The sequence below is a fragment of the Chiloscyllium plagiosum genome, chromosome 18 (genome assembly GCF_004010195.1).
Source record: "Chiloscyllium plagiosum isolate BGI_BamShark_2017 chromosome 18, ASM401019v2, whole genome shotgun sequence".
Lineage (NCBI taxonomy): Eukaryota > Metazoa > Chordata > Chondrichthyes > Orectolobiformes > Hemiscylliidae > Chiloscyllium > Chiloscyllium plagiosum.
Genome location: NC_057727.1, coordinates 11,037,317 through 11,048,757, shown reverse-complemented (window position 1 = coordinate 11,048,757; position 11,441 = coordinate 11,037,317). Strand labels below are relative to the sequence as shown.

Sequence of the window (11,441 nt, the reverse complement as noted above, 5' to 3'; positions counted from 1 at the left end):
TCCAGTCTGAAAAACAACCCTCCACCACCATCCTCTGTCTTCTACCTTTGAGCCAGTTCTGTGTCCAAATGGCTAGTTCTCCCTGTATTCCATGAGATCTAGCCTTGCTAATCAGTCTCCTATGGGGAACCTTGTCAAACGCCTTACTGAAGTCCATATAGATCACATCTACTGCTCTGCCCTCATCAATCTTTGTTACATCTTCAAGTTTGTAAGACATGATTTCGCACGCACAAAGCCATGTTGACTATCCCGAATCAGTCCTTGCCTTTCCAAATACATGTCCATCCTGTCCCTCAGGATTCCCTCCAACAACTTGCCCACCACTGAGGTCAGGCTCACCGTTCTATAATTCCCTGGCTTATCCTTACCGCGATATTTCCCCTAACTTGAAAACCTAGCTGGGCAGCAAGGTAGCCAAATATTGTTTAGACCTTAATATAATAAAGGGTTATGACAGGTACAGCTATGACTGTGTGTGTACATTTTTCAGAAAGACAAACTAAAGATTATGAAAGTGTTTAAAATATTTATTATCATGGAGTTTTGTTTTCATCAAATTGTTCAGATGTGTTATTACACAATTTTGGAACAAGAGGAATTTGAACTAAGGCCTTACTGGCTCCTTGTGCTATATTATCACTGTAGCACAAAAACGCCTTACTCAATGTTTATAAGCTCATCACTGAAACTTATCAATTAAAACTTAGAACTACAAGAAAAAGAACAATTAGATGTATAAATTTGCAAGAGAAATCTAAATGTTGTAGACTCAGTAATTTCAATCATCGAAGTTGGAACAAATTTTGAGAATTTAAAAGCAAGTTACGACTACAGAAGAAATCAGAAACTGCATTCCTGCAAATCCAAAAACCTATTTAGATGAGCATTGTGTCAAAGATCTGAGAAGGAGCAGTTTTAGTAGACACCTATGATATTTCACACAAACAGTTATGTGTGGGGAATTGGTTACATGGGAGTTCACGAGGAACTTGGAGGAATAGAAACTTTGCAGGATGGAGAAGGTAGTAGTATTAGAGAACAAACAGAAGAATGCTGAAGTAATAAAGGAGAAAAGCCAGAAATAAAAAGTAATATAAATAACATGGTTCCATTGTAATTAAACCATACATACCAAAGCCAATTGCTGGAAACTAAATGGGAAATCAATTGCAGAGTAGGAATGTCCAAGGAACCTTCATAACAGTGGACTGCAGGAAAGGAAATAGATATTAAAACTATAGCTGCAGTACAAAGAGAATGTTTCCTTAGAATTTACTTTGTAGGGAGAGATGGCTATGGACAGTCAAGAAGATTCTTCTTCCTGTACTTATAAAGAGAATCAGACCACTGGAGGCTTTGAACATTTTACTCAAAAGAACAGGTGTTTTCATATACTCAACATCAAGGATGTAAAGCAATAAAGATACTGAGAGACTCTGCAGTGAGTCATTCATTAATGCTGGGTGATGATGGAAGGGAGGGGTGTGGTTGTAAACAATGCAAGGGTAGAGCAGACTGAGACTGAAAACAGTGCTCTCACTGGGCTGTATGCATTGGGAGATCTTCCTGTACTTGGTACAAATTACATTGGTAGAAGGAAGAATCTGATTGGTAACTACTGGCAAATCTTTCTACCTTTCTAGTTTTAATAAGTAGTCTTATAGGTTATGGGATGCCAGGTCACCTCTACCAAGTTGAGTTTACAAGTCATGGACACATCATATGCCACGGGCTGCACAACCTTGAACTCTGGATTTTAGAAGCAGAGGTGCCGTTCAAGTTACTGTTGTGTTTCTACAAGCCAGAAGACTATGTGGATATAATGTTTAGGTCATATCATGACTGACAGAGGTGTACAGGTAATGAGATAATGAGTGATTGCTAGGCAGTCCAAGCAGTGTAGGAGTCTCCTGAGTCTTTTGTGCTTACTGATTGGTATTTTGGATACTGGTGAGGATGTAGTTTGTCGGGAGAACGCAGTCAGAACCAATTAGTGAGACTGTGGGTGGCTCCTATACAGAGGGAGGAAGAATAATGGAAGAGTATAGGGATAAGGAAATTCCATGGCTGTCACCAGATTCCAGGATGGTATGTTGTCTCCCTGTTGCCAGTATAAAAGATAGAAAAGGGATCAATAAGGGTAGACATAAAGCATTATTGACTAAAGAATCAACCACAGCTTTGAAGAGTGTGAGGGATAGTTTCTCTCTCAGAAAGGAAGTTTTCAGAGTATTTCAGGAAATAAAGTTCCTAAGCAGAAATTTAATTTGTGCAGCTTCCAAAGCAAGAGAAATTAATTAGAAATCTGCAGGTTATTAGCATCTAGGAAATCTTAAATGTACTGTTCAAATATAAAGTGAAAATCATTTGTTTTTATTAAGGCAGGTTAGTATGATTTGACTGCAGTGACTATAAGAAACTTGGGGAAAGTTGGAAAAGTGGTTTTAATGGACAAGGTGCAGGACTGGATACACTGTTCCCAAGACTAAACACTAAAGCTTTAAAAAAGAAACTGAGTTGTTAATTTATTGTTGCTAAGTTCAGTTAGTCTAATAAAATGAGAGAGGCATAGCACCTTTGTCTCATATAAGACTTATGTCTTGCCACGAGAGAACAACAGGACGTTTCTCTGAACTGGACAACCTCTTGATCAGAAAATTTCAATACCTGGAGGATTCCGATTTTGGAATTTGAGCAGCAGTTGGCATCACTGCAGTACATCTGCAAGAGTGAGTGGTATGTGAACAGTATGTTTCTTGATATTGTCACTCCACTATTTAAGAATAGCCAGGCAAAGAGGAAACAATATTCTAGATTAGAGTGGTGCTGGAAAAGCACAGCAGTTCAGGCAGCATCCAAGGAGCAGTAAAATCGGCGTTTCGGGCAAAAGCCCTTCATCAGGAATACTCCTGATGAAGGGCTTTTGCCCGAAACGTCAATTTTACTGCTCTTCGGAAGCTGCCTGAACTGCGGTGCTTTTCCAGCACCACTCTAATCTAGAATCTGGTTTCCAGCATCTGCAGTCCCTGTTTTTACCAAAGAGGAAACAATGACCAGGTAGATTGGCTAAATTCAATATTTCTGAAGAAGGGCTCATGCCCGAAACGTCGATTCTCCTGCTCCTTGAATGCTGCCTGACCTGCTGCACTTTTCCAGCAACACATTTTCATCTCTAAATTCAATATAACCTATTTCTCAAGTTTGTAATGGTGTCCTACAAAACATGGAAAAAAAGCATTTCTCTTTTTACCATTACAAATATTGTTTGCCAAAATATTTTGTCAATTTTATCATAACAAAGTAAAAGTCTTGAGGTGTTTTGTGTTGTACAAAGCCTGTACAAAGTACTCAAGGTTCACAATCATGGATATAAAGTTGTCCAAATGCATTCAGTGTTTGGCCTACTTGCAACATGGTCTTACCATTTTTTCATCTCTTATGCTTTGAAATATTACATTTTTTGATTGAATTGGTATGAAATGTTACAGTTTGATATGTTGACAGTTGCTAATTTTAATTAAAATACTGTACGAAGGACACCCTTGGGAATAGTTTTTATATACTAATATTCAAATAACCTAATTTTGATGAGTGTTACTTAAATAATGGAGCAATTCTGGCAATAGACAGCAATTACCTATAACTTCCAGAAGATTCTTGGTCAGTTCCTCACATGAATTGCTTGGAGAACTATTTCCCTGTGCTTCTAGACATGCATAATTGTTGGCTTCTTGTGAAGAACTTTGGAAAAAGGACATGCATTTTTCAAATTTAAATGAATGTATGAGAAAAATAATGCTTATCTGAGTTGCTCAACACTATTTTTTGCTCACCACACAGTACCAACACTCTTAACTCAAATTACAAATATCAGGCCAACATTTTGCAGTTGTTTGCCAACAAGCTGAGGGTGAAGTGTTGGTGCTACTGCATTGGGAAGGCTGCACACGAAAAAGAGTCTGGTATCTTCCTCCTGCCATAGCATATTACCAATTACAAAATCTTAGCACTTCAGCTACTAGGTGGTCACTTAGAGACCCAATTAAAAGCCACTTCCCACCTCTACAGTCATAATGGGCAGGGGTAGTGCCATCCTTGATGAATGCTCCTTGATTTAAAAAGGCACTTCCCCTGGAAGCAGTGTTTGTTGGGGGTTCTTGTCTGACTCTGGCTTGGATGGATAATTGTTTTATTGAAAGATCATATCAGTGGGTGCAAAATTCTGACATTACAAATAAAACAAGCAATTTAACATAGTATAGTGTAAATATATGGCTTAGTTTGAGGCATTCAGAAGCCTTTAATGATAGATTTGTTTCAGTACTTATTATACTTAAGTATGTTATACTTAACCATTAACTAGCACAGTGTGTAGTGTAACCCTTGTATGTACGAACAGACAGTGGAAAAGTACTGAGTACATCTGACTTGTAAAGATATGCTGATGTAAACACACAATAGGAATGACTTTTAATAAAGAGCAGTGTGTACTGGCGGCCTTGGTAGCGGCTGGGAGAGTGAGGCAGACAGCGGGGGTGTTGCCGCCCTGTGAGTGCAGATGCAGGACATGTTGTAAGCTGTGGTAAAAAAAACAAGAACTATTTCGCGCCACCACCTGCAGAAGGAGGTCACATGGGGTCAGATATTCGGGAACGCGAGAAGGCGGAGAATGGAGTCAGGTCAACAGTCAATCAAGAAGACAACCACACCTCAATGCTTGCAAAATGTTCTGTGATTACATGACGTTTTGTACTGTATAAAAGACTGGGTCAGGGGCAGGATAGGGGTCAGACTTCGTGAACTGACACACTCTGCTGTTTGTCAGGGATGGGAAGGTCTAGACCCAGAGCTCTGTATGCTTTATCCACTTCCTGCTAAAATAAACTAAAAGTGTGAGACCGAATATCTTCTCCTATTGCTTCATTTAAAGAACACGCAGGACTTGGTTCACACATAGAGGAAAGTAAGTTGGTAGATTGAGCCAAAGTCCGACAATAGACAATAATTAAAATAAAGTATAAAATAAAAAGAATACACAATTATGGACATTTAAACATTCAAACAATGACAATATATTATAAAATGCAGGTCTCCTTAACTTACAGAATAAAAATTAAACATCTACTGCATTCTGCATTTTTTATTAAGGTCCGTAAATCATATGTTGTCATGCTCAGGAAATCTTACACATCTTGGAGGATTCCTTGATATTGAGATATCATCTTGCTTATTACACAACTTCAGCCGCGGCAATTATCATCCTCAATTGGATGGCAGCCCCAGCAAAATGCCACTTTCCAAGGTCCTAATGCTTGCCCGATTGCAGTAGCACCTGTTTTTAGATGAGTAATGGGATTTAAGAACTGACAAAATCTAACTCAAAATCTAAATGACCAAGACCAATGCATGAACTTTCCTTTTCCTCTTGATGCCATAGACCAGCAGATCCTCTTTGGCTGTCTTTCCTCAGTCCAATGCCAAGATTTCTTTCTAGTTTCACGCTGATACCTAACTTAAATCCTACATTGCTTGCAGTGCCCTCTAATGTTCTTACCTCTCCTTTTCCAAACTGCTAGTTTGATATCAAATTTTTTGCATGAGCTAAAATCTCCTCTTACTAAATATCAGCATGTCCAAGAGTTTGTCTCTTGGCAACATTTCGGTGCTTCTTAGAATGACCCCAATGATCTAACTACCACATCAACATTATGTATTCAGAAGATGTGGAATCTTGGTGCATTGCTTGATTCTGCACTTAGCTCCCTTTAATCATCTATCCCATTATGAAGGCTGCTTTATTCTATCTCCATGTTATCTCCGTATCTGCTTATATTTTCCTCTTGCGTTGCTGAAACCCTATTTCATACCTTCCTCACTTCAAAACTTGAAATCCCTATTTGTTTCACAAGCTCACCTTCTGCTTCAGTTTTTTTTGAAAACTCAACTTCTATAAAGCATTACATCCTGTGTTCTTGCAAACAAAAGTGTCTCATTCATGAAAATACAGCATATCCGAAGCTCTATACTACTGCACTTGTCTTAGTATACTCAGTATACTGCACTTGAATTTCAAAATTACTATTGTTCCCAATTGCAGAACGACCTCAACCCACCTAACCTTTACAAACTCGTCTCGGAGCACATATCAATCTGTCCTTTCATAGAGGACTTTTAACCTTTGACTTTCCAATCTAAACTTGACAACCACTTATTTACTACAATCATACTATTTGAATTTTTTACCCTTGTCTAATCAGATCCTTCCAGGAGCTGGTCTCCTCGTGGTTTTCTTGTCCTAGCCTTGCTATCACTACTGTTTGCTCATGTAATCCATTTCTCTGTATTCTAAAATGCGTTGAGACATCATCTTATGAATGTGAGATGGGAAGATGTACGATCAACGTCAGAAAATTTTACAATTCCTAGCTTTGTTATTCAGTACCTGATATATTCTTGTGTAAAATTATCTGTGTTCTCACAACCATTTTCAAAGAGACCATCAGGCACTGGAACATTAGCATTCAGCACTAAGCCTTCCGCATTTCCAAAAACAAGCCGTTTTACTTTAAAGGAAATGTTATTGCAATCCATCAGGGCAAGTTCTGCAGGCACACAGTAATATGGTCCTCTCTCAGATAATACTTGCAGAACTGGCTGCGTGAGATGTGGCGAATTGAAAGGTGGATACATTCTAGCAATGGGATGGTTAATGAATGCACCAGCGTTTGGTTGCAGTAACCTTCCTGACTCAAGCCACTCAGGATCTGAAGAGAACACAGGAGATACAATGTTGTCCTCTAGAGCTCGGTCCAGAGCAGCTGCTAGGTCTTCCCTGCACTGTTTCAGTTTCTCAGACATTTTATTTCACTGTATGGAAAAGCATAACAAAATCTAATTTACTTCTTTGCATTAGAAACATGTACAAGAGTAATGTGAAGATACAGGGAAATAGTAATAAAACATTGATTAATAATAGTTTTTGTTTACACCAGTTAAAAATATCAGCATACTGTTGAATGTTTATGTAAAAATGGCTGTGAATTGTCTGATACTTTCACTTCATTGAGTTTTATAAGCTTTCATTGTTATGCATTAGAACTGTGTTAGAATTATGGGGTTGGAGTCATAACGATCAAAGATGATCAACATTGATCTCTATAACTAAAACAGAGACTCTCATCAATCAAAATATTTACCTTCTCTCTTGTCACACCTTACCCCACAGAAACACCCTTGCATAATTACACATAGTACAGAAGGAGTAGGAATAATATAACATGGTCACAACTACCAAGTTGCTATTGTCATAGTACACGCACTGGTAAGAAATAGGGGTGATGATTGAGAATGGAGCAAGGCAGTGTGATACAGTTTCCTTGAACACAACAATAATCCATTGGTAAAAATAAAATGAAGAACTATGGATGCTGGAGATCTGAAATAAACAAAAACAAATTACTGGAGAAACGCAGCAGGTGTGGCAGTATCTGTGAAGAGAAAACAGTACTAACATTTCGAGTCCAGTGACCCTTCTTCAGAACAGACAGCAGCTAGGAAAGATGGTATTTATCAATTATCACACCAATACCCATGACTAACCATCCACACACCTTACCTCTTGTAAGGACTCCATTCTATTCTCCCAGTTTCTCTGACTACATTACATCTGTTCTAATGATGCCACAAGGGGCCCTCAAAAATGTTCACCTTTTTACTCAAACAAGGATTCCCCGCTACTGTGGTTGACGGGACCCTTAGTTCTGTCTGACCCATTTCCCATGCGTTTGCCCTCAATGCTTCTCTTCCCTGCCACAATAATTATACAGCCCCCAATCCTCATTTGCCACCCAACAGTCTCTGCATCCTAAAGATCATAAGCTGCCATTTCCACCACTGCCAGACACATTCCCCCTCCCTCCCTTGTCAGCACTCTCAGGGACCAGGTCTACTCTTCCATCATTCCTATGCAATTCCATGCAATTGCAGAAGGTGCAACACTTGCCCCTTTACCTCCTCTGTTCTCACTATATAAGGCCCCAGACACACCTTCTAGGTAGCAGTAATTTACCTGCACTCCATTTAGTCTAGTCCTCTGTATTCGCTGCTCACAATTTGGTCTCTTCTACACTGGGGAGACAGTCTGGGAAACTGCTTTGTGGAACACCTACAATAGATCTGTAAAAATAATCCTGAACTTACAGACACTTGCCTGCAACATACTGTCATATTGCCATGAGAAGAAAGTGAGGACTGCAGATACTTGAGATCAGAGTCGAGAGTGTGGTGCTGGAAAAGCACAGCTGGTCAGGCAGCATCCAAGGAGCAGGAGAATCAACACTTTGACAGGTCAAGAGGGCAGTGCCGAGTTGAAAGGTTAGATCTGGGATAAGATGGGGGGAGGGGAAATGAGGAAACTAGTGAAATCCACATTAATCCTGTCTGTTTGTAGGGTCCTACCTGTCCATTTTCCTTCCCATCTATCCACTCCACCTTCCTCTCCGACCTATCACCGTCACCTCCACTTTCATCTACCTACCGCACTCTCAGCTATCTTCCCCCAGCTCCACCCCCTTCCATTTATCTCTCTACACCCTCTGGCTCACAAGCCTCAATCCTGATGAAGGGCTCATGCCTGAAATGTTGATTCTCCTGCACCTCGGATGCTACCTGACCTGCTGTGCTTTTCCAGCACCACACTGTCATATTGCCATGTCAGCATTTCTGTCCCAGGCCTACTGCAGTACTCCAGTGAGGCTCAACACAAACTAGATGAACAAAACCTCATCTCCTTGGGAACCTTACAGCCTTCAGGACTCAACATCGAGTTTAACAATTTTAGAGCGTGATCACCTCCTTCCACATCTATTGCTTATCCCACACTTCAGATCCTGTCATGACAGGGTTTGTTTTCAGCTCAGCCAACCCATTTTCAACTACTAATAGTCTCTCCATGATCACCCATCAAGCTTCTTTTCTTTCCTGGCTTATTATCAACAATCCCTTTGTCTGCCGAACCTTTTATCTCTAATTCTCTCTCTGGGTTCCCTCTTTACCTCTGTCTCCCCATTTTCTGACATCAGCATAAATACCATCTTTCCTTAGCTTCTATCATTCTGAAGAAGGGATACTGGACTCAAAACATAACTCTGATTTCTCTTCATCAATGGTGCTATACCTGCTTCTCAGCCTTTTGGCTAAGATCAAGTGTCTGTTCTTATCAGAACGGGTGTCAAGTTGAGAGTCATCAGAGCTAGTTGAGATCATCACTGGATCGTGATTGGACGTTGGAGGATCATTTGGTTGTGCTGACTTGCTCTTGGTGGATCTTCATGCTGGCTTCGGCCTAAGGCCTATTCAGGGACCAGCCAATCTAGGAACTATGGCCTCAGCAGCTGCCCACTGACTTGAAGAAGGTGGAGGAGCATACACCTGTCGATCGGACAGTGCTCATAAAGAGGGTGCTGCTTGAGTGCTGTGGATTCCAAGCAGCTTACCTGGTGTCACTACTTACCTGGTAGGGGAGATACCAGGATCAAGAGTGGAGCTTCGAGTCATGAGAGCTAGTGAAGATCATCGCTGGATCGTGATTGGATGTTGGAGGAGCGTTTGGTTGTGCTGACCTGCTCTTGGTCGATCTTTATGCTGGCTTCGGCCTCACGCCAATTCAGGGACCAGCCAACCTCAGAGCAATGACATCTGCAGCCCAGACCAGGGCATTCGCAACACAGTCAGGTGTTGAAGGTGAAGAAGGTGAAGGATCGTACACCGGTCGATCGGAGGGTGTTCGTCAAGAAGGTTCTGCTGGAGTGCTGCGGGTTTGATGCAGCAGATGTGTACTGCCTGCAGGATTTTCCTGGGACAGGCTATTTCAATGTGACCTTCAGGAGTGTGAAGCAGTGTGAGCAGCTCCTGAAGGTCTTCAAGGAGAAGGAACGGGAGCCTCTGTTCTCCATCTTGTTGGCGGTCCCGTTGTGTGTGTTTCCTGCACAGAGGAGTGGGGTGGTTACGATTCATATGTACAACCCCCACGTCCCAGCAGCTGACGTCCTGAACTTCCTGAGAAGGTACGTCCAGGTTGAGGGAGAAAGCACCAATGTGGTCAACCCTTTCGGGATCTGGACCAGCAAACGGCAGGTCAGGATAACTGTCAGGGTCGATGCCAGTGGGAACATCCTCCACCCAACCTCCAGCTTTGCAATCGGAGGGAGCAGAGGGTACATGATGTACGCAGGGCAGCCGAAAGTGTGCCGAACCTGCGGGAGGTCAGGCCACATGGCGGCGGACTGTAAGGTCACCATTTGTCGAAACTGCAAGAAGGAGGGTCACCCACTAAGGAATGCAAAGAAGCCAAGAACTGCAATCTGTGCAGAGGCGGGCCACGTGTACAAAGCCTGCCCAAGACGAGGGACCACCACCTACGCACAGATGGCTGGAGATGGCAATGCGAGCCGTGGACTGCAAAAGGCCAGCAAGGTACCACAAACCATCAGGGAAATGGTGTCTGGGGGCACCCAGAAGAATGGAGCGGAGCAGATGGCAGCCAGTGGGGAGGTGCAGCAGCCAATCCAAGCTCCCACAGGATAGACGGAGGAAATGGAGGAGAAGCAAACCAAGGAGGCAGAGGACTGGACTCTTGTAAAAACCAGCAAGTGGAAACCTGGCCAGTTCCCCAAACCACCCAGCAAAGGGGGAAACGACACCTACATGAGGAGGATACAGCCAGCTCTTCAGATGGTGAGGATGGGCGTAAGGAGGGTCTTCACCAAGAGACAGAGTGCCGCAGGGAGAAAGGAGGGCAGCACCCCCCAAACAGGAAATGACGAACCCTCTGAGGGGGCTGGTAAAGACCACCCCCCCACCCGGTGAGAACCAGGAGGTACCCACTGCCCCACAGTTCCAGGTAACTGGGAGCAGCAATCCTCTGACAGCCCCGCTGCGAACTCTGGTCCCGACCTGAAGACACCAGAGCATGGAAATGCCTGCAGCATGGAGCCGGACAGCTACCTCAGCCCTCAGAGTGTCCAGCAGTTCGTGTTCACCACAGGAATGCAGATACCTACCCCAGAGAGGCTGGACCAACAGAAAATAGACACTGGTAACCTCATAAACTGTTAAAATGGGTATAAAAATTGCCAGTATTAATGTGCGTAGCATTAAATCTGCTACGCAATGTGTCTCTACGCTGGCCTTCCTAGCCAACGTTAAAGCCGATGTCCTGTTTCTGCAGGAGTGTGGGATACCGCACCTCAGCAGCTACAGGAGATGGTCAAGCTCGTGGGCCCATGAACCATCAGTTTGGTTGGGGGGCAACGACAGCCGCGCCTCTGGCCTGGGTATCCTGTTGCAAGGAGGCAACTTCACCATCTCTGAAGTTAAGGAGGTGGTGGGTGGGCTCCTCCTCATCGCTGACGTCATGCACAGAATCGCTCCCCTGAGAC

The 11,441-nt window shown here is 42.7% G+C and overlaps 1 protein-coding gene across 1 annotated transcript in view; it reads right to left on the bottom strand.

Annotated features, from left to right (window-relative positions):
• The window catches only part of LOC122559242 (uncharacterized protein C3orf62 homolog), a 9,595-nt gene extending 2,734 nt beyond the window's left edge, over positions 1-6,861 (bottom strand). The window contains exons 1-2 of the mRNA XM_043708623.1: positions 6,446-6,861; positions 3,641-3,744 (exon numbers count right to left, since the gene is read on the bottom strand). Of these exons, the coding sequence (XP_043564558.1) occupies positions 3,641-3,744; positions 6,446-6,861 (520 nt within the window). The remainder of the gene's footprint in view (positions 1-3,640; positions 3,745-6,445) is intronic.
• Between the last annotated feature and the right edge of the window lie 4,580 nt (positions 6,862-11,441).